Genomic DNA, 23,035 nt, shown 5'->3' with positions numbered 1-23,035 from the left:
GGAGGACAGTGTTTTCTAAGCAAATCGGTTTTTTTTTTTTCGTGAGAGTTGACAAGTAAAAACAATGAACGGTCATTCACCAAGATGATGAAAAATTATATAAATAACGCCATTTTAGATTTAAACAGCTCTAACATTTTGTTCGGTACGTTTGCCCTCCGTAAGAGAAAACAAAATCTAAGCGTTCTTTAAGATTTCCGAAAATAGCGGTCCCTTGAAGGTAGCTGTACTTTGCTTAGAATGTTCTTTGGTTTAGATCTTTTCAAATAATATTAAGTCAGACCTCGTGGTTGCGTAAAGTACCTGTTAAATTTAGTTGTTTTAAAAACCTATAATTTTCCACTATTGACAAAAAAGTTATTCAAAAGCCTAAACCTAAACTGTTTAATTCATACTTGATCAGTTTCTTCCTATTAAAACAACTCTGAATAACAGGTAAAAATTGAAATACAAGACAAGTTCTTGATTAACGTTCATTTGTTAATTACTCCTTGATTTATCGCGTGTTCGCGACACATGTTCGAATGAAATGAGCGTTTCCAAGGCAACGTAAATTACTGATTTTGGTCTCACTCAGTGTGTTCAGGACAGAACGCTAAAACTTTTACCCATAAAGGTATCTTTCAGGGTTGCACGCAAAGAAATAATTTTAAAAATCTGCCGTCATACGCTAATGATAGTTTTATTTTTCGATTTGATATGAATCTTTAAAATTTCTTAGTAAGATAAAAGAATTTGATGACAATGCTTTTAAAGCCATCCCGAAGCAGTTTCTGTGGTTCTTGGCTAAGTCCAGACTCTGAACTCTATTTTCCGCGCGCCCTTTATAGGGGTTGACCTCAGGCGCAAGAGAAGAGGGTCCTCGAGTCCTGGATAACTTGCATGCGTGCGGCCGTCCCCCCCCCCCCCCCCCCCCCCCCCCTTATAATGTTTATCTCGGGAAGCCAGTACTTCTGTTAAATGCGTTCTATCTTGTAAATGAAGCATGAATTATGCGTTCCTCACCGTATAAATTAAAAACGAATTAGTGCAAATAAAGATTGACGTGATTTTGTTGTTGTTTTTGTTGTTGTGGAGACCAGTATAACGAAATTTGCATTATATTTTTATCACTAATAGGTTCATATTCAAGTGTTAAGACTTTAGCTTTGAACATTATCTAACTACAAGAAAACGGGATCGCCGTCAACAGAAAGACGGAATTTACAATTTCGAAAAGCATTGATAAAAGTAAGTCTAGTCCGGTTTTTTTTCACTAAAGTCGGATTGTTGAAAGCGTTTTATCAGGACTAATTCACTTTAAGAGAAAGATGCAATTTTCTGTTGTCACAAGCATAGGACAAAGAAAAATCTGAGTACTTGACAGGAATCGAATCCATGATCTTCCGTAAACCGATCGGATGATCTAAACCAATATACTACAGGTAGACTTTTAGGTCTTTTATTAGGTTGATATGTGACACGCGTCCTGCATAAACTGCTAGGATCAGCAATGTTAAAAGAGTACTGTGCGTAGATAGTGAAAGATATGGTCCAAAACGCCTTAGAGCTCCCTTTGATTTAAATGAATACCTAATGATTTGACTTGCATTGCAGCTCTCTCTGTATTTACTCGACCTCATTTGACTTATTTAGGCATCCATTTCGTTTAACATAAAATTCCTTTCTCTCAAAACAGTATTAAGCATGCAACTGAAATGGAAACTTGTTTTTATCCTGAGTTTTGTGTGTCATCTTGCATATGGTAAGTACATCAATATGTAACTTGACAATTTAACAAAAAGTCCTATCTCCTTTAAAGGGTAGGTATCACGGGGATTTTGTGTCATTTAAAAAACTAAGAAACATTTCAGCGTTTAAAACCTTAAAATAATGGCCCAGGTTTGTTATGAATTACCACCTAGTGTACTAAAAATGTCGACGAATGTCTCTGGTTATAAAGATGAAGAGGGTCGAAATGATCACTAAAAAAATGGTTAAGCTGACTTTTTCAAGTTCTCGCATTTTTGTTTCTAAAATAAGCTAGAAAAGATCATGAATTGTCCCTCTTTTAAGAATTTCGAAATAATTTGGTTGATATCTTTCTCTTGGTGTTCTAGAACTATTTTCTAAACAAGTAGAGGTAATATAGCACAGTTTCGACAGAAAACAATCAGAATTCCCACGATAGTTCCCCTTTAAATGATTTCATGACAAAACGCTTGCAACAGCGATTTTAGACATAATTGATATGATTTTTTATTATATTTTTGTTGTTTTCACCCTAAGCAGTTGATCTTCGTAAAGGAAATTATAGTAGATATCATCGTTTTGCTAATTGAAAAAAGGTTTTGGCGTAACACTGCTAAAAGTTGTCGGTGAAGTTTCTGTTAATAATGAAACACCTTCGCAGGAAATATGTGTCACTGACAAACAAAATATTATTAACAAGCGTTATTTGCTAAAAATCATGTTTCTTCTTTTGAGATTGAAATTAATATTTTGTAACTTATTTTATATCTTTTACAAATATCTCTTTTTGCTAATCACTCTTAGTTCTACAGCCACAAATATCTTTGGTCGACACTTCTCAACCAAACCAGTTATAAAGACAAGTACGATTATTTAACTTCCTGGATCAGACTGGGGCAACGATATTCACATGTCGAATTGCTCAATATGTAATGTAGCTAAGCGTAGAATAGTAAAATATATGTTGGCAGATTTTCCCTTTCGTTTATACACACTTGTTGTTCGTCTGATCTGTTCAAAAATTAAATAGTCTCTGAGGCCATGTTCACATTAACCCGGGTAAATTGAAAAACGGGGAGAAAAACGCCGTCTAAAAAACACCGTATAAAATGTTTTCGTCGACATTAACCCGGGTAAATTTGAAAACGATACGCTTAATCGCACGCAGAGTTACAACGCATGCACAGAGCTATTGTTAAGCTAGTTTAACTTTTTGTTTTGACAGAGATCACATGACTATTTGACGTCAGCGTTTTCAAAAAGTCCCGGTTTCACCCACACTATACCACCTAGCCGGCGTTTTTTAATTTATCCACTTTGGGAAGCGTTTTTGATAAAAGTACCGTTTTCGGTGACCGAAAACGCCGTTTCAGTGTGGACGGTTGGCCTATCCGGTGAAAAAAAGATGCGTTTTCAATTTTACCCGGATTAGTGTGGACAGGGCCTGAATTGCAAAAAATTTAGTTCAAATGCAGTTTTAAAGCTCCACTACATTACTTGAAACTTCATTCGATGTTTTTCATGCGATTTTTATAAACTTCCAAAACTACCGCAACTTCCGTATACTTTCTCTTCTTAAAGCAATATGAATTCCTTTTCAGGGTGTAAAGACAAAAGAAAAGATTGTCAGAGATCGGCGACCGTTAACAAATGCCGGAGCCTTGTTCGCTTCTTCAATAAATGCCAACGAACTTGTGGAAAATGTACAGGTTTGTGCTGGCATTTGTTTCCGACTCTCTAACATACAGTGGAACCTTCTGTTTTGTGGCGTATGTCGACGTCAAAATTGGAGAACAAAAAATATAAATAGAAATCCTCACTGAAAGGTTAAAAAAGTGAAATTAAAATTTAAGCTAATCCTGGTTTAACTTGATCGTGCTTTCTAAAACTCATTTATAATTCATCAAGTTAAAACAAAGAAAATCACAACCGTAAAGGACGTTTGGAAACACGGTCTTAATTAGCATAGATGTTTACAATTTTATTTATTCCTTTACTCCATAGTTTTTGTTTCGATTAAGAAGATATATCAAACACTTGAGACAGTGTTTCACCGGCTATCCAAACACCTCGAATGTCGTCAAAATTACTCCGCTGCGCGTCGTATTTTCAACTCTCTTCTCGGTGTTTGGATATTCCGATGAAACACTGTCTCTCGTGATTGATATAGTACTTGAACAGTAGAGAATACGTTCGTGGACCTACAAGAGTCTGGTTCATGTGTCCAATACCAAACTGTTTAATCAAAAAGTGTTTCTTCAGAAATGACTGAAATTATTTCCTACAAGATTAAAGAAGTACATTTGGAAAAAAGACTAATAACCTAGTCTACTGGATATATTTTGTATCGGCTAAATATAGCTCTTAACTTCAAAATTTCATAATTACCTTCAATTTCTTTGCTAAGATTTGGCAGTCCCAGGATTTAACCTAGATAACACACTCCTGTAGTATATTATTGCCAGTTAAGCAATGACAATGTAATTGTTCCCTGTACATAGGATGTTATGACCAGCACAAAAGGTGCGCTAATTGGGCTGACAATGGAAGATGTATTAAGAAGCCTGTGTACATGCACTACTTCTGTCGTGTAACCTGTGAGAAGTGTCCTGTTGAAGGTGAAAAATGTTTAAGAGTAGTTTGGTTCCGTGTTTGAACATGTTTGTCTCAAAGAGGGCCTTTATAATGCACACCTGAGTGTAAATATGGCGACAAGTATCGGAGAAGAAATAGTTCTCATTCCCAACGTTCTTTTAGATACTTTTATAAGTAAATGAGAAGATCCTGATGCTGTAAAAAAAATCCGTCAAAGACAGCGTCTAAAAAAAAGAATTCCCATCAAAGCATTTCAAAATCGATATTTACCCTATAGCTCATTGGTCATCCGTCAAAATTTGAAATTTTAAAGGTGAAGAAGTGAACGAAAGGAACGAAATCAACGGCGTACAACAAAGGTGAAACGAGAAAACAAACGATAAAGAAACGACATATACCTGACGATTGCGATACGGAGACAACAAGCATAGATCAACAGAACTTCCCGTAGATCATCAATCACGCGCAAGACCTGGGTAGTGGCGCACGATCGATAAGGGATTTGTTCTTACAATTGTCAAATTTGGGCTCCTAGGTGGCTTAAAGCTTTTGCGGTATATAGTAAAATAGTCCTATGTGTAAGAAATTATTTTCATTGCCTCTTGCTCTGCTGAATTTTCTTCGATTAGTCAGATCCCCAGCTTTCCATAACATTTGTTCTTGACCAAGCATCACTTAACCTTTTAGTATATTGCTTCCGAAAAAAGTAGACTCTTGTTCCTTAGAAGACTAAAGTCAATTAGGAAGTTTTAATTTGTTGTTTGATTGATTGAGTTTAATTTTCCTTTCCAGATATTGATGAATGTAACAGTGCTGTCCCTGTTTGTGATGACAATTCCAACTGTATAAATACTCCCGGAAGTTATATCTGTTCGTGCAAAGAAGGATTCTTTGGTTATAATAATAAATGCTTAGGTACTTTGCAAGATTAAACACTCGGGCGTCATATAGAGATTATCCCTTCTGCCTCGCTCACTCCCCCAACACATACACCTCCCTACTCCCCGGTTAACCTGGTTAATCATATCACGAAAGGTTGCTTAGCGACACCAAAAATGATGACGTCAATAGTGTTGAAGAGCGTTGACTACGCGTCCTTAACCAAGGGGCTTACATCGTAGACAATAGCGACATGCGCACCAAGGCGAGGACTTTAACCATGTACTCCGTCTACAATCATCAGCTATAACTCAAGATGTTTCTTGTTATTGAGTGTTTGTTGTTATTATTCGGGACAAGGAGTTATGAAACAACGTAAATTAAAAGCGGTATCCTGAAATGCTACTCAAATACCAGACAATGGACAGTTCGAATCGCACCCCCCATTATTTTGTCTTTTATTCGAATGAGCTAACTTTTCCTGCCCTTTGTAGTTTGTTGGTTGGTTAATAAGCATTTTTTATATTTTAGATCTTGATGAATGCTGCACATCTGTCCATCACTGTGACGTCAATGCCAACTGTCAGAATACCCCTGGATCGTACCTTTGTTCTTGCAAAAATGGGTTCATTGGTGACGGAAAAACAAGTACAGGTAGAAATAAAATATGTGGTACATAGATAACTATCTTAGATTTTCAACGCATGGGCTGAACATAAAATAAAGTTATAAAAGTGAAGGCGATAATCCCCATTGAAGAACCACTTTGGCCTATACTGTGGAACAATACATTAAACGGCAATTTCTCAACACCAATCATTGACACAACTGTACTGTAAGTAATGTATGTAAAGATCCTGCATAATGCATAATGTAGCTATTGTCCTGTAAATTTTAATTTAACAAAAAAAGCAGTGCAAAAAGCTATGATGCACTGTAATTAATTTGGCCGCAGTAAAACTGTAAATAGTGGATGCAAATGTAAAAAAAAATCGTGCCAGGTCGTGTTTTGCATGTAACAGAAACTGACAAAACATTCTTCATGAAAAATCATGGACATTTGAATACTACTAGAATAAACCCTCTGCCTTATCAAAAGGCTGTACAACATTTTGGTGGTAGGTACGTCTTTCTGGCTGTTATATGAAGTATCAAACTTTATTTCTCGACTTTAGAGGGCGTTTGAGTGCTGTTCTGAAATCGCTTAGTATTGGGTTGTGCTATTTACTTATCGTGTCATTGATAATATTACCTTTTGTTGAATACTTATTGCTTTAGCCATTTCGTTTTTTTTAGATATAGATGAGTGTGTTAATGGTTCCCACAAATGCGACGCTAATGCAGTTTGCACTAATACTCCTGGAAGGTATTACTGTACGTGCAAGCCACCTTACACTGGAAACGGAAGAAGTTGTAGAATAGAACGTGAGTGTAACAAGTGATTGGAGGCAGCGTGGCTGAGTGGTTAAAGCGCCGGACTTGAAATCTGGAGGTCCCGGGTTCAAGTCCCGTTCTGACCACTATCTGGATTTGTTCTCGGTTGCCCCGAGCTCAAATTCTCGGTCATGCTTGTAAAATAGCCAACTGGTTTGCCTCCTGCCAGTTGGGATTTTTAGCCATGTTATGTTTATTTAATATATTATATTTGTTTCATATACACGGCCCTACAAGCTTCTAGCTTTAAACACAAACTGTGTATAAATAAAGTTGCTTTACCTTTTTTTTTTACCATTGTAGGTAGGCTTAGCTTAATGTCTGAGATCCACTACGTTCTGGATTAGACGATATTATGGGGCGTATTCTCGGTACTGGACTGGAACTAGCTTGCAATAGAGGCTAATGCAGGGCAATGTTCTTAAAAAGAGCTTCACGTCATTTGCATTTAAAACGATTCCTCGCATTAGCCTCCATTGCAAGCTAGTTTTAGTTTAATACCGAGAATACGAATATCGTCTATTGTTACATCAAATAGACAGAAACTTCAAGCCATTTTTATTTCCAAAGGAAAATGCTTTAGCTTTCGTTACAGTATATATGTATTCGTCTAGTTCTTGCCGATCTTAACCAAGTGTTTTTTTTCCTGGACACATTTTTAGCTAACTTTATTTTTGGTCTCCGTTGCTAGAAAGAGAAGGCAAAGAGGACCACAAGAAGCTGACCTGTAATTAGAACAAAACTAAGAATTTGAATTGATGTGTTTTGATTGCTCAGAGGGAGATGCCATACTGAAGATACTCTTCTTTCTAAGGCTAACCTTAGTTTAGCTGAGCTTATGAAACCATAAACAAGGCAAGCAGGGGGAAAGCTCTTGAATTTTAAGAGGGCGTCTTTCTTAAAAGCACCCACTCAATTTCGCTTAAGAAATAATTTTGCCTGAAACTCTGTCAACTGAAAGACATTACCAAGGCAAGAACTAAAACAGATATGGTTTGATTTGAAATGATATTCTGGCCGCGTTAGGAGCCATAAAATATTTTCGCCTTGTCGGCGATGATGATGGATGATGCGAAATAAATATTTTACAGTGTTAGTAAGTGCATATTTTTCAATTTTCGAGACGTTGTGACCGGCGCCGACAAGGGAAAATATTTTACAGCGCTCCTAACGCGGCCAAATATCATTTCAAATCAAACCATATCTGTTTTAGTTCTTGCCTTGGTAATGTCTTTCAGCTGACAGTAGTTTCAGGCAAAATTATTTTTTAAGCGAGATTGAGTGGGTGCTTCAAGAAAGACGCCCTCTTAAGGGGCTACGTCACAAACGACAGATCAAGAAAAATTGGAAAATTGTCGTTGTCTGTTTGCAACCATCCTTGTTGCTTTTCGGTAAATGACACAAGCATACTCGGAAAGAGAAATTCCGAGTGCTCCTTTACAGAAGTTGAACCTTACAAGAGACTCGTGGTAGCTAGGCCATTAATAAATATTGATAGGACATGAATGTCTTTGTGATGCTTTCACACAATGATTAAAGCTAACTTGTTGTAAAAACAAAATCATGGATGGATAAATAAAGGGGCTGTAAATTTGAATTGATATATTGTTATAATGGCTCAAAAGGAGAGGGAATAATGAAGACATTTTTTTGTTGTTTTCCTACCGTAGGAAAACAATAATTGTGATGCTTCCTTTAATTTAAAAGTAGGTAGGTACATCAGAAAAATGACTGAAAATATATGACATAGAATCTCTAATTATGCACAGCGTCTATTAGAGAAGCAGATGGAGAATATAATTAAAGATGCTAAGACTACCAATTTGTTGAAAAAAACTCTAGCTGGCGGTATTTCGCCGTGCGTCCCTTGTCGGGAATTATAAGAATTTTAACAAAACAAGTCAAGCGGCTTTGCAGTTCGCAAAATCTCCCTCGCGGCTTCGCAGGTACGCGCAAAATCCTACCAGCAACCTAGGCTAGGTGAAGGGTGAAGAGACTGAAAAGCTCAACATTCGTAAAGAACTGGGAACTGAGAAAATAACCAATTCGCTGTGTAGTTGAAAACATAGGAAAGAAGGGGAGCAACAGGTTACAGAACCCTCCCCTCTCGGTGTATGAAAGCACACGGCATAACGTATAACAAGGAGTTGGGGAACTGATTTCCAACAAGGGAAAAAAGCTGTTCGGAATTCATTACAAACCTCTGTTATTTGAAATATAAGTTTATTTAAAAACAGTTTTACACTCGTTACAAAAATAAATACAAAACTATGTTATAAAATGAAATATATTTAAGAAAGCGCAGCTTTTCCTTGAGTTTTAATCTGTCATTTCTTTAAAAAAAATATCTTTACTAATGTTAAAAAAATATATATATACTACGCCAAGTCTCCAAGTCTGTATTTTACTCCATCCAAGAAAACAAGGATTTCTTCTCTCCCTGTGAAAGAACGAAAATAAAACCTGTTAAGGGCATGCTACAAAATTTTAGTTATGAAGTAGTCAAAATCTTCATGTATCCGTAAATTGAAGAGATAAAAACTCACAGGCAAAGGACACTTCCTTGTGCAACAACCTGCCTGTAACTCGGGAAATTATACTTTGCATGCAATTTAAGAACTAGCAAATGTTTCTCTCTTTAAGTTTCTAATTGACTGTTGTCTTTTAATTGGTTTAAAATTGAATAAAACTTGTCAGACATTCAAATCATTTGCGAGCGTCAGTGAAACGACGCCATTTAACTAAAAAAAAAATTTAAAGCAAAATTGTTCTTTGAGATAAGCTAAGATAATCTTCATTTACCTCGACCATGTCGCTGCCTCTTAAACGTGCTCTCCTTCTGTAGCGTATAACGCATAACACGGTACCGATAACGATCAACACGCTCACAACCGCAATGGCCACGAACGCGCCCATACCAGCTGAGAGCGTGGCCGGTTTGGTGCTGTCTAACATGACGTGGTGATCTAAAAAATAAAAATTTTAAAATCCTTAGCTAAAGGGGTAACACGATGTTTTATTGTGAAAATGAACATGAACATTTCTGTTCACCTCTACGAGAAAAGGTAACAACTGAGCCTCTGTGCATCAGCCACACTGAGGCTGAGGAAATCCTGTCTTTGTAAAGTTGTGGCCGAGGGAGGGGGTAAAGTCTGCGTCGAGCCTAGTGGTCCATCAGTCCAGAGCTTATCCCGGTTTCTGTAGAATGAAGCGACTAGGAATATTTCTACTCCCCCCTGAATGGGGTGCTAGCCCATCGTAAGGGTTACCCTCTGTCCCCCACCATTAAAATCGCCAGTGCCACCCATTTATACACCTGGGTGGAGAGATGTGCTATAAGAGTAAAGTGTCTTGCCCAAGAACACAACACAAGTGACCCCGGCCAGGGCTCGAACCCGGACCGCTCGATCCGGAGTCCAGCGCACTAACCATTAGGACACCGCGCCTCCCACGATTTACAAAGCTACGCGGAAATTTCTTGAACTTACCCACACAAGTTTTGTTGTCTTTTTCCAACCAGAAGCCCTTGAGACATAAACAGTTGTAACTTCCTAAGGTGTTGTTACATAACTGTGAACATCCATGTCCAGGCTCTGTACACTCATCGATATCTAACGAACAAAGGAAATAAAGCGTGTAAGAATAAGATTCACGAGCTTTTGGTATTTAAGTAAATAAGTTTTACAGTGCGACACACCTTACCGTGGCCACCCAACATACTTTTTTACAAGTATAATTTGGTAATATTATTATTTGTTTGACGAACAAAGTTGAATACGATCCAATGGATACTTGTTACATCGTATTTATCAATAAAACGCAGTGAAAACGTAAAATATTACAAAATGACACTTGTAAAAAGATTTGTTGGGTGGCCACGGTAAAGCGCGTCGCACTGTAAGGTTGTTTTGAACGTCCAGCGTCTTTCTTCCTTTCAAAAAACATGGCTAATCCGAGATTTTAAGAGGTGAGCTAAAAAGGGCTTGCTTCGCCAAAATTAAGTCAAGCTTAGCAATAAGAAAAGTTTTGTTTTCTTTATATATGTTATTTGCTTCGCAACTAACATGCCTTTTGCACACAGCGAATATAATAGTGATAGGAACAACGACATGTGGGCGCAGGAAAGCTCACTTTTATCTTGACTTCTTTCATCGTCTTTCTTTCTTGCATATTCTTGTATGTTAAATACAAGATTAAAAAATACAATTAATCAATGATAAAGAACATTGAAACGTCAGTTTCGGACTTAATCTCAATCATGGATGCCACAGACATCAGTTTTCAAAATTCCCCGATTTTACCCTGATAAAAATAAACCTTCCCCGAACATTTAAATAAATACAAAATGTCGGATATAGGAGCGTCCTCTAGCATCCATTTTTTAAAGAAAACACATCGCTTACATCACATCAACCTGAAATGTTTCTTTTAACCACCAACAATTTTAAATTTAGTTTCAATTTCTGACTTTGCTTCAAAATTCCAATTTTCCTGATCCAAAATAAATTCCTTGACTTTTCCCTGACCTTTAAAGGTTCTTATGTTTAAGACTATTTCCTGACCTGTGGTAACCTTGCTAATTAGGAACTGAATATCAGCGAGTAGTTGAAAAATGGTTTCAGTACCTAAGCATGTTTTGCGGTCCTCCAAAAGCCTGTATCCTGATGTACAATGACACGTGTAGCTGCCCAGAGTGTTATGACAAATGTCGTCACAAAAATGGCTTCCAACCGTACACTCATTTACATCTAAAGCAATGAAAATAAAATGCATGTCAAGAAAGTTAAACAATCGTGGCGAAGAAGTAGAATGAACTTATGTGCTTTACAGAGGGGCCAGAAGGGGTAAAATGGGAACTGGGATTTAGGGAAATTTTCACTGGGACAATTCGAATTGGGTCACTGGGACTGGGAATCACAAACAAATAAACAATATAACTGTACTGAGATTGGAAAAATTGGGAAAATAATAGGCTAGAAAATGGGATTTTATACCCCCTCCCCCTCGTCAGGATTCTCATTGCACGAAGAGAAGAAGAAAGAATATGGTAAACCAAACACTGACAGCATGCCACACTTTAACTGTGTCTCCCAACAAGTGAAAACCTGCTATGAACAAGGCTTAAAAGGCTATGAATATGTACAAAGTAAATCCCGTTTTAATCCTAGCGAGGACAGTTGGCTTATCTATACCAACAACTAACTTGGCTTTCTGCATCATAATAAAAGCGATTAGGAAAAATTTGTACTACCCCCCCCCCCCCCCTGAATGTAACACAGCACAAAATTTCTGGAGATCTGGTTGAAAAAGGCCCTCTCGATCTGTGCTCCTTAAAAATACGATCTTAAACAGTGCAAAAGCGCAAATAGTAAAAGAAAGTAACGTTACAATACCTTCACAACTCTTCCTGTCTCGTTGCAACATAAATCCTGAATGACACTCACATCTAAAGCTGCCATCAGTGTTGACACACACCTGCTGACAATCATGACTGTGGGCGCTGCACTCGTCAAAATCTAGTCGGAGAAAAAAAAGTAAAATAAATACAACATATTTGATGATTTTCATAAGATACCGTACAATATTTTAAGAACTGGGCAGTATTGTTAGCAATTAGGGTCTACTTTCTTATGTTTTTTTAAAAGATACATTGAGACCTCCTCTATGGCTTCAAGACCTTTCTTGTATTAAAAAAATCCTATTGTTCTCTCTCTGCAATATATCAACGATTGCAGCTAGAACCAAAACATCAGTGTGTAAGCGACTGAAATCGTCCATGTAATGCACAGAGAGAAAAATAGAGTTTAAGAAGGGTCAATAATTATAATAGATAATTACTTCGGCTCACAGCATTAATGGGTATATTGCAGGCAGCTGAGGACACGGTAATTCGCTATTAAATATCAACTATATTCTTGTACACAGTCCTCAAATTGGGGCAAATGCTGTAAATGTGTCTTTAAGGATTTTTGGTTCTTTTATCGTTTTAAGCCATTTGAAGTTTCAGCCATTATTTCCATCAGTTACGTAAGAGAGAGCTTACGAAGTTCCGAAACTAAAATCTGAAAAACGAAGACAATTTTGCCTGGTTAAAACTAGTTTTTCCTAACGGGTTTTACTGGTTTCTTACCTCGCACGCTAAGAGTTGCTGCCGCCGTAGCACTCCCTGCAGGATTTGACGCAACACACCGATACATTCCTTGGTCAGTAAAATTTACGTGACGAATCACCAGGGAGCCACTAGGCAAGATCCTGAACCTCTCCTCAGTGGGGATGGGTTGGTCGCCATTTGGTCCTGATGCCCAGGCGATGTGAGGTGCTGGGTGACCACGCGCTTTGCAGTGAAAGATCCCGGATTGACCCTGAGTTACTGTGACATCTTTAGGGGACAGGGTTATTGTTGTAGGAACTAATGGATTTACAAGGAGAAAAACACTTCAATAATGATCTGTAAAGAAGACTCCGATTTTCATAGAGGATAATACATGTTTGTGCTGAGGTATGAAATTTATCTTTGAGTGTTTTAATAGATCGTTATCTTTTGGGCGAGCGTTGAGGACTAGAAGATTAATTTCATATCCCTTAGCAGCCATGTATTCTTTTGTTTGTTTTATATACCTACTAATAATAAGGTTTTTGACGATTTTCCAAAGATTTCCGATCATTTTACGAACTTCCCAAGTTTTCTGAAATGTTGTCCGAAGGACACATGAATGTTTCCGAGCATTTAGTAACTTTTCCGAAAATTTCTAAAGCTTTCCGAAGATAACCGAAGATTACTCGGTACGCATGTCTTATTCACTGGCCAAAAACTCGATTTTTTTGTGAAGAAGAAGCGCGTTTAAACAGGCTTGTGAACAACACTAGTTGATGATTTTAGAAATTCTCATCACTTTTCTGCTTGACAATCTGTTAATATTATTAGGAGAGATAAGATTTTGATCGATATTGTGAATATTACTTACTTTCCAGTCCCGATACGGATGGATGATCTTGATCTTTCTTGGATCCCACTTCCGTGAAGACTGAAAACAATCAATCGATCAATCAGTCAGTCAGTCAGTCAATTAGTCAGTCAGTCAGTCAATCAGTCAGTCAGTCAGTCAGTCAGTCAATCGATGAGACAGTCAGTGAGTACAGTCAGTCAGTCAGTCAATCAGACAGTCAGTGATACAGTTAGTAAGTCAGTCAATCAGTCAGTCCGTCAGTCAGTAAGTCAATCGATCGATCGCTCAAACAATCAATCAATCAAAACTACAGTTATTAATCTCCAATGTGCCTTCACAAGCTTATAAATGTCTCCCAGTGCACTTTAGTAAGGATTTTGACATATTGCCGAGTTATTGCAAATACGAAAAATGCAAAATTAAAACTGATTCTTAATAGATGCGGCTCTGAGAGGGCCAATAAGCCTAAGACGCACGAGTTAGTGACCGTGAGAAAAATTAAATTCACTGATCATTCTTCATACCTATACAATGTCGTTTATCAGTCTGGAGTTGGTAACCTTCTTTACACGAGCAAGTGTAGCTGCCAGGTGTATTGTGACACATGTGAGAGCAACTGTGGACTCCCATAGTACACTCGTCAAGATCTAAGATAAGTAAACAAAAACAAAGCAACAAACAAATTTTATTAATGTTGTTAATATTAACTTTCTTTAGCAAGATTCATAACGAAAAAAATTAAGTATCAATGAAGGAGAACGGGAATCTAAAGAAACTTAACCACACATCAAAATTTTAGTTTTTATAAACTAAAAGGTCTAAGGCCCCTTCCACACTGACCCGGGTAAATTTGAAAACGGAAAAATTTGAAAACAGAGCGTAAAATGTTTTCCGTCCACATTAACCCGGGTAAATTTAAAAACGATATCCCCTTCGGAGAGCGTTTTTGAAAAGTACCGTTTTCGGTGAACGAAAACGCCGTTTCAGTGTGGACGGTTGGCCAAACCGGGGAAAAAAGATGCGTTTTCAAATTTACCCGGGTCAGTGTGGACGGGGCCTTACATTGTAAAATATGAGTAAAAAATGTTAGGTTGGTTTTCATGTTATTAGCTTACAAGCTGAGGTACCGCGGCTTCTGTTACAAAAATTGGGGTCGTGAAAATTTTCTCATTTAAGAAATCTTTAATTTTCAAGAAAATTAGCTTGCGAGTAAAAGGTTTTTCCATGAAGCAGGTTTTACATCAGTAAATGCAACGCGAAAAAAAGAGATTTCTAAGAGGTAACTTTCAGTACAGCTGTCATGTATGCGTACTTAAGCAGTCTCTTTAGATTAGTCAAGAGGAAAGCGTAAAGTCGTTGTTTGTTGTATTTACCGTCGCAGTGTTTACGGTCTTTACTCAGCATAAATCCATTGCGGCACTCGCACCGGAAACTACCGTCATTGTTAATACAGTCATGCTCACAACCATGCAAGTCGTCTGTACATTCGTCCACGTCTAAGCAGAAGAAGGAAGACGTGAGGTATGTCAGTAAAGTAATTGTGATTTTCCGTGAAAGATATGTGTTGAATAGGCCCTTTGTAAGACCCAATCACATGGTACAAAATCAGTCATGCTAGGCTGGAAAACACGCAGTGGGACATTCAGGACAAAGTGACTCGCACCAGTAAAGCTTCACCTTCCTTTGTTTTGGATGTACCAGTGAGGAACTTTTGGCCCAGCATGACTGATTTTGTACCATGTAACCGTTGCTTCTGCCCGCGGAAAGTAATCACTCTCTTTCATATGTTTTAAGACATCTTCGTTTTTACGTTTGTTTTTTTCGCACCCTCACACAAACTTGGAGTTTGGAAGAGGCAATGCGGCTACAAACTCGCAACTCGAAATTCCACGACTCTCATTCTTTCCACACCTGTTTTCGATGGTGCAGACAGTGCAGCACTTATTTTATACTTGTTAATTTAATTTTATTTCATTTTACTTTTCTGTTTTCCTCACAGGCCAAAGAAGGCAGTTAATAAGATGTGTATTATCCCTATTTTGGGGTATTGTTAAGAAATGTCAAAAAATGAAGTCATAGCAAGCTAAACATCAGTAAAATACCAGATATCAAATATCTTCTTGTGTTGCACAAGTAAATGTTGCAGTTCCTACCTTCACAGTGTCTTCCATTTGGCGCCAAACTGTAACCATGGCGACACATGCAGCGGTGTCCTCCATCCGAGAGATGAATACAATAGTGTTGACAGCCGTATCTTCTGGCCTGGCACTTCTTGACACTTCCAACTAATAATTATGGAAAAATTAATGTAAAATTCCACACGCTATCATTCGAAACAAGTATAGTTGACTGTCTATCATAAAACTTGTCAACTTGTCATTGCATTTCCTCGAGTTTTCAATAGAGAACATGAAAATTTAAATCATTCGTGTAAAGGCGGGTTTTTGTTTCCACAAGCTTTCGCTGGAATCCGATCGCTCGAGCTACTAAAGAGGCTTAAATATTAATCTTACCTTTGTGGTGGTGATGGTGTTTGTGTAATTTCTGTTTAAGAACATGATAAGGTCGCAAGCTATCCTGTCCATTGCCCTCTTTCCGATGACTGTCAGGTTCATTAGCATGGTTGGAGATTTCTTGAAGAAAAAAAAAATGTTTAGGAATGGCTGGTGAAGAGCAGTATTCTGTTTAGTAGCTGCGACTACAATTAAATCTAATCTTCGCTTTATCTATTATTCAGACTGATAGTCATAGCAAAAATGATGAGAATTTGACATGAAGGTATAGAGAGGGTAACCCAAACCTTTACAGACGTTTGCTTAAGAATGTTATGTTATCTAAGGAAAACACGCGAAGGGCTTTATTTTCAGCTGTCAAAAGGTAATCTTTTTCCCGTTGTGCTTCACTATGTTTTCTTAAGAAAAAAATATTTATTAGTTGACATTAAAGTAATCAGGCCTATAGAGATGTTTATTTGCCATTTACGTCAAAATATTAATGATTACTATGAATGTTTCTTACCATCTTTACTATTATCACCCCGTGCTGTTGGTTTATTGGTTGTCGACATCACTTGCTTTGTAGTTTCCATTCTTCTTGTAGTCGGCTCGGTTGGTCGTGCAGCCACTGAGAAATAATAAAAAAAAGAATCTGTGAAGTCGTTCTGATCTTTTAATTCTTACAGTACTGAGTACTGCTTATAAATCCCTTTCGCGTTTGCAAGTGGTTTCAACTGACTTGCATATAGAGGATTAAAACAGAACGGCTCATTCTCTTAATGACTTTACGAAGTTAGTTTTTGCTTAAACACCGACACATTTTGTGTAAAGAGCGAAAATACTAGGTTTAAGTTGTATCTGTAAACGGAACTCAGAATATGTAAACTAAGAATAGCATTCTTCTTGCGATATTGTTCTCCAAATGTTACACCGACTAACCTTGCAAAACACTCTTGTCTCTCAGCCTTACAACGTAGGCCATAGCAGTCTCAACAGCGAGGGGACTGGCCTCTATAAGCTGACACCCGTCTCGCTTGTAGCACTTTACTGTGTAACACCGCTGACCCTCTGTGTAAGCCAGGTCACATGACGGTTCCTCGCAGCATATTCCAGCACATTGACTGACGTCAGATACCAGACCTCTTTCGGTAAACTCGCCAGCACTCTCTCTTCCTTTCAACTGCACGTTGTAAAACGTTCTGTCTTTCTGGCAGATGGTGTTGTTTTGTGGACCTCCGGCTGCTTCAGCAGCAGTAGCAGGCTTCGTTGTTGGTTGAATGTTTGCCTTTCGAAGATTCTCTACGCTAGATTCCTCGGCGCTACTGAACATCGAAATGCCGCTTCTTCTGACGTAAGAGATAACTGAGTGTACCGCAGTATTCTCAATAGGCCTCGTTCGACAAAGATCCCTACTGAAACAGTTCACAGTGTAGCAGACATCTTGTATGACATAAGCCAAGTGGCACTTGGAATTCAAACAGCATTTCTCAATACACAGCTGTAAGTCGCTCACGTGAGGAAACTGAGCGACCTCTCCAGCTCCCATACCGCCATTCAAAATGACATTGTTGATTGTTAGTCCTTGAGAGCACTCGGTTGGAGGCTTGGGCGTAGTCACGTGATTGCTGCTCATGCGAGGAAATCCCAGCATATTGTTCAGAGGTGGTACAGTTGTTGGGGACTGCGTGGGTTTAACTTCACCAAGAAGGTCTTCTAAGGACGGTTCTGTTGTTTTGGTACTCACTGTTGGCCTTGTTTGAGCTTTTAAGAGGAAAAGAAAAATAGATGACCGTTTGCTACTTTCACTTGCGCGACGAAATTAATGAGCATTTACTTTGGTTTTGCATGACTACGCTTACTGATTGGTTTAAAACTCTCGTGCCACTTTCTCAGCGATTCAGAAGTTGAATTTAACCAATCTTGACTCACACGCACACATTTCTCGCGCTTCGTGCGGGCTATAATTATGTGTTTGCTTTGAGTTTTGGTTTTACGACACTTGATTGAAAACCTCTCTAGGTCAAAATCTGTTTACTTGCACAAAAAAAAAAACTACAGATATGATAAAGTAAAATACTTTGCCTTAATTTAAGCTCTACAGTGTTATCACTTAGCAACTAGGCCGGGAATGACGCAAATTAAACATTACGACATTTCTAGGCTGAACCTTACCTATTGAACTTTCTTTGTAAATGTACATTATCTTGAGTGAAAAGTTTCTTAGCTGAGCGGGTCTGGTACTACACAGCTCTGGAGTAGAGCACTGCAACCCAAAGCAAGTGTCTCTCATAAGGATTGCCACGTCACATGACCGCCGGGCACAACACTTCCGGGCGCACTCGTCCATGTCCACAAACTCCGCCAGCCGCGTAAAGTTTCCCGCGCGTAAACCACCTGTCAAGGTCACGTGACGATAGAGACTGCTGTGGGTACAGCGTGGTACCGCGGGCTCGAAATTTGCGCTTGGAGTGGTTTTCTTCGTTGATAACATGTCAATCAAGTTGTATGGTGGCTCTTTGTCGTCCTCCGAGGTATAGGAAGCTTTTGAAATACCATTTGGTTCAATAATGACGTCGCTTGCTGAAGGCGTAGGCGTCTTCTTAGTTTCATCACCTGGGCGTGAAGTCGTTTCTAGAGACAAAAAGTACGCGTATCAAACAAATGTCAAGATGGAAAATATCTGGTCTTTGCTCACAACCTCTAATTTTGCCTTAAATTTTTCCACTGTTTTAAAAACCGTTTGCATCAACAAAAACCACGATACACTTAGCGGCTTATCATTCAACGGCCCTTTGAAGCCATTACACTCGACATTTGACCTTGTCAATGAACTTCGGAGAGCTTAAGTGTTTTGCAATAGGAAACTGAAATAATCACCTCATCAATTTTTACAATTTGTTTTTAACCTACTGTTAAATGTCGTTATTTTAAGTGACAAAAGTCACATGACATTGTTTGTCAAAGGGCCAATTGTTTATTAAAATTGTAAACTTTCCACGAAGGATAAGTTATTGAGCCATGCTTCATCTTAAATGGACTTTTTTTCATTCAGAAAAACAATTTCTTACATTGGTCTTCTGAGAAAAGGAAGCCTTTGTGTACAACGTCAAGTACCTCGCAAGAAGGTTTTTGCATTTGACAGTGAACTTTTATTCCATCAAAAAAAGGAAAATCTTACCTTCTGGTTTGTTTCGATCTACAAATCCAATAACCGGGCTGTTTTCCAACGGATTCTTAATAAACGTTTTACACTGTTCCTTTTCCTTGCAAGTTATCGCAAAACAGTTGTTATCCACCATATAAGCCACAGAGCAGTCCTGCATTCCACAGCAAATCTTCATACACTCTTCAATAGTGTCAACTCTTCCTTTATCGGTAAAGTTCCCAGCGCCTAAGCCACCGACAAGATCCCTGTTCCTATAGACGTTCCCTAGTCGGCATAAAAAGCTCAAGCTTTCTTTGGCCGTGCTCGGAATCGTGGGTGGCATAGCCGTTGTTTTGATCGTCGCCGAAGCTTTTAGAGTTGTGGGTTGCGTTGTAGACTGCGTGGTCGTTTCTGTTGTTTGAGGCGCCGTGACAGTCGTTGCCAGTGTGGTTTGTTTTGATGTTTGTTTCGCTCTTTCGGCACTGACAGTAGCAGTTGGTTCTGCCTCCTGGTCCATGTAGTTCAAGGTGCTGTTCGGTAAACGAGCAAGAGGAAGCTTAGTTAAGTGATGTGTTGGTCGTGAAAACCACACCGAGTCGGTGTTAATATCCGAGAAGCCTTCGTCCGAGGAAGGACTTTCATTGTAACTTTCCGTGTAAATATCATTTGAATCTGGTCCAAGTAGCGAATTTCCAACCGGATTCTCCAAATATCGATCAATTTCCCTCTCCTGAAGCGCGCGTCTAAATATGTAAATCTCATCAAGATAACCAAGCAAAATCCTGCGTCCGGAATGAGAACCAAACCCTGCCTTAGCCTCCCAGTCTAGGGATAGCATACCGCTACCACGCCCCTCACCTACCAAGTCACCATTTACAAACACTCTGGCCATGCGTGTGCGTGAATCGTACGTTCCGACCACGTGGTACCACAGGTTGGGTTGCAGAACTGGAGACGTTCTGACGTTGAAAACATCTTTGGCGTATTCGTTTCGATGGAACCATCTTAAACGTCCGTTGTACACCTCGAAGTGATACTGTCCTTTATTGTGGATGGAGTGACCACCAATCGTGTCAAACATAGAATGCACTCCCCCAGTCCTCCAGAGCTTCACCCATAATGCAATGGTGACTGCCTCGCGAGGTTTTTCTCGGAAGTGCTCGCCGTCAAGCAGAACATCGCCACCATTTAGTTTTATGGCCGCACCTCGCCTACCAGGTCGTGCTACTTCGGTGCCTGCAAGAAAAATAAATAAATAAGGTGATTTATCTGACTCTCACTTGATACAATACACCCCATTTATCTTTTAAATATGATACAAAGGCTGCTTTTCACTAGAGCTAAGCATTAACTGATATGAAGAATGCACACACTTATCATCTTACGTTGCCTTCACTAGAAATAGGCATTATATAAATCCCATTTCCCAACCTATTGTTTTTTCAAATTTTACCAATCCAAACCCCAGTTCTATCGTTAAATTGTTTGTGATTCCTAGTCGAAATCCTGTTTTCCCAATGTAAATTTGCCCACATCCCAACTCCATTTTACCCCTTTTGGTCCCTCGATAAACGACTAGCATATTACAGGCTTCGCTATGAGACAGCAGCAATAAAAATTTAGTGAAAGCAAAACGGGCCAATTTTATCCAAAAGTGAGACCTTCCCTTGAAAACAAAAGAGTTCTTGGCATCAACAATACCCCCCGCCCCCTCCCCGTTTGATACTTTCTTGAGTTTTTCCGGACAGAGTGTACTCATGTTACAATTACCTTTGGTTAGTCTTGCATCGTTGTTTAGCCCGGATCCATCTACCGCCACAGAACCGATCACGTGATCAAATCCAAGGTACAAGGACAGGTAACGGACGTGGTTACCAGGCAGGTCGTCAGTTTCGCTACCAAGAGGACTAAGGGGTAGAGGGGTGGGGGTCGGTATGGATATAGTTTCGTCCTCAACCATATCTGAAAGATGAATCACTCTGGTTTTATTGCGATACTGGTAAACTATCAGAAATAAATTGATTAATTGCCACAAAACCGGACAACACACCAAAATCGTAAAATAGTAAAGTACCGTTCTCGGCTAAATTTTATAATTTAAAAGCTAGAAATTGAAGTCATTGTTATCTTTGTATTTTTGTGTTGTTCATATCTGTGAAGTTCTTTGAAAAAGCTTTGAATCGGGATGACGGCATGCATCAACTCCATGAATTTTTAAATTTAGTTTAAACTGAGGGACAGAACTTAATTAGCTCAAATTTGCTTAATAAAAAACGTGCTCTTTACAAATTACTTTATCACTTTCCCTTGATGAAGGCTGAAGCGTCAGCCGAAACGCTGGGTCTTCATTACAAATTTTTAGAACATTTTAAACATTTTGAAACCAGAGTAACGCTTTTATTTCTCATTATGAAGCTTTAATACATTTGACTATTTCAAAGTTAGAAATGTTGACCAGTGTTTATAAGAAATGATTTTTGCTTTTTATATTGTCTTAGGTAATTTTAATGAAACACTGATAAATGACTTCAAGGAAAATAAAACAACCTCTTACCTTGTCTGCTGACAAACGATATCTGATATTTTCCACCTTCCTCGACAGTACAAGTGTCACCACCTTTGCATCGCACGGTGTAACATCGTCTTTTCTTCAACATGACAAAATCACATGCCGGCTCGTCACAGCACAACTGAACACATTCAGTCATGCTATCCACGCGCGCCGCTTGAAGCAGCATGCCTGCATTCCAGCCGTCACGAAGTTTCACGTCGTAGAAGAACATTCCTTGCGCACAGAAACGCTTTGTGATCGTTGAGGTGTCGGTGGGCCGTGTGGAGATCTTCTGGTATGGAAGGAACATCTCACTCGCTGTTAGTATGGTTGGTGGAGGTTGTGTGGTTGGTTGTTGTGTTGTTGGGCGCGTTGTAGGTCGAGTTTCCAACTTTTTCAATTCTGTGGGAATGATCAAAGAGGACAAACGTAAGTACAGTTTAGCTTTTCCTTCCCCATAAGGGTAGATGTCACCTTACTGATTACGCGAGACTGGGACTATAACTCATTACTGAGGTATTAACTGGAAGCTACAAATGTAGTGTTTGCTGTAACCTGCGATCAGACGTTTTTCCCTTGAAAAGAGGAAATCTCTTACCCGCAGAGATAAGTAGGGAGGGAGGGCATGAATTCACGTTATGTTTGCTGGTGATCACGACCACGAACCAGTAGCCCCAAATAGTCAGTGACTTCATGTTCGCCGACGCGAGGTGTCCATTGTTTCACTTAACACTAACTGCATTAAAACTAGAATCCAAGCCGCATTAACAATTCCATTAAAAGGTAATCAAAGCTTGTTTTAACGGAATATCGGGTAGTTCTGGGATGTTTTCAAATATACCCGAAATTTCGGTTGGAAAGCATATGGAACAATAATTTTTTCGGAATTTCAGTTGGAAATTGCGGACTACGTTTTTGTGGTAACTGTTCCTTTAGTCCCGCTTTGTACGAACCGTTGGAAAATTCTGTACCTAGTCTCAATTTCTCCCGTTCCCAGTCTCCATCAAGGAAAAAACAATAACCGATAAACCAAATCATGAATAGTTAACGCCATGTTTTTAAGTTGTTGAAAAAACCATTTACAATTATTTAACGGTCATTCAAACCGAATTTTCAGGCAAATGGCAAACAATCCTGGTGTTCCCATACTGGTGATTTAAAATTTTCATATTTCTACACGAGTTTGTTTGCCGTGGAGCATTCGTGTTTTTTGACATCCACATACAAATTCTCCTGACTGATCTCTATACATCTTCTT

The 23,035-nt window shown here is 38.8% G+C and overlaps 1 protein-coding gene and 1 non-coding gene across 3 annotated transcripts in view; one reads left to right on the top strand and one right to left on the bottom strand.

Annotated features, from left to right (window-relative positions):
* Positions 1-6,652: 6,652 nt before the first annotated feature.
* Positions 6,653-6,725, top strand: Trnas-uga (transfer RNA serine (anticodon UGA)). Its single transcript has one exon. It is a non-coding gene; the product is annotated as a tRNA-Ser (tRNA).
* Positions 6,726-8,886: 2,161 nt separating this feature from the next.
* LOC144664603 (uncharacterized) overlaps positions 8,887-23,035 on the bottom strand; it is a 28,842-nt gene continuing 14,693 nt past the window's right edge. Inside the window, exons 5-21 of one of the 2 annotated variants that reach the window (XM_078525719.1) lie at positions 21,781-22,179; positions 20,997-21,188; positions 19,260-20,462; positions 18,254-18,712; positions 17,021-17,842; positions 16,605-16,709; positions 16,100-16,219; positions 15,740-15,871; positions 14,960-15,082; positions 14,111-14,233; positions 13,605-13,664; positions 12,770-13,048; positions 12,033-12,155; positions 11,265-11,387; positions 10,128-10,250; positions 9,442-9,605; positions 8,887-9,079 (exon numbers count right to left, since the gene is read on the bottom strand). In XM_078525719.1, coding sequence (XP_078381845.1) covers positions 9,044-9,079; positions 9,442-9,605; positions 10,128-10,250; positions 11,265-11,387; positions 12,033-12,155; positions 12,770-13,048; positions 13,605-13,664; positions 14,111-14,233; positions 14,960-15,082; positions 15,740-15,871; positions 16,100-16,219; positions 16,605-16,709; positions 17,021-17,842; positions 18,254-18,712; positions 19,260-20,462; positions 20,997-21,188; positions 21,781-22,179 — 4,586 coding nt within the window. In that variant the 3' untranslated portion in view covers positions 8,887-9,043. The remainder of the gene's footprint in view (positions 9,080-9,441; positions 9,606-10,127; positions 10,251-11,264; positions 11,388-12,032; positions 12,156-12,769; positions 13,049-13,604; positions 13,665-14,110; positions 14,234-14,959; positions 15,083-15,739; positions 15,872-16,099; positions 16,220-16,604; positions 16,710-17,020; positions 17,843-18,253; positions 18,713-19,259; positions 20,463-20,996; positions 21,189-21,780; positions 22,180-23,035) is intronic. The other variant, XM_078525720.1, reaches the window with a different exon arrangement.

Source organism: Oculina patagonica, chromosome 9, assembly GCF_052425735.1.
Source record: "Oculina patagonica isolate OP01 chromosome 9, crgOcupat, whole genome shotgun sequence".
Lineage (NCBI taxonomy): Eukaryota > Metazoa > Cnidaria > Anthozoa > Scleractinia > Oculinidae > Oculina > Oculina patagonica.
The sequence above is the reverse complement of the archived record's forward strand: the minus strand, read 5'-3'. Positions and strand labels throughout refer to the sequence as shown.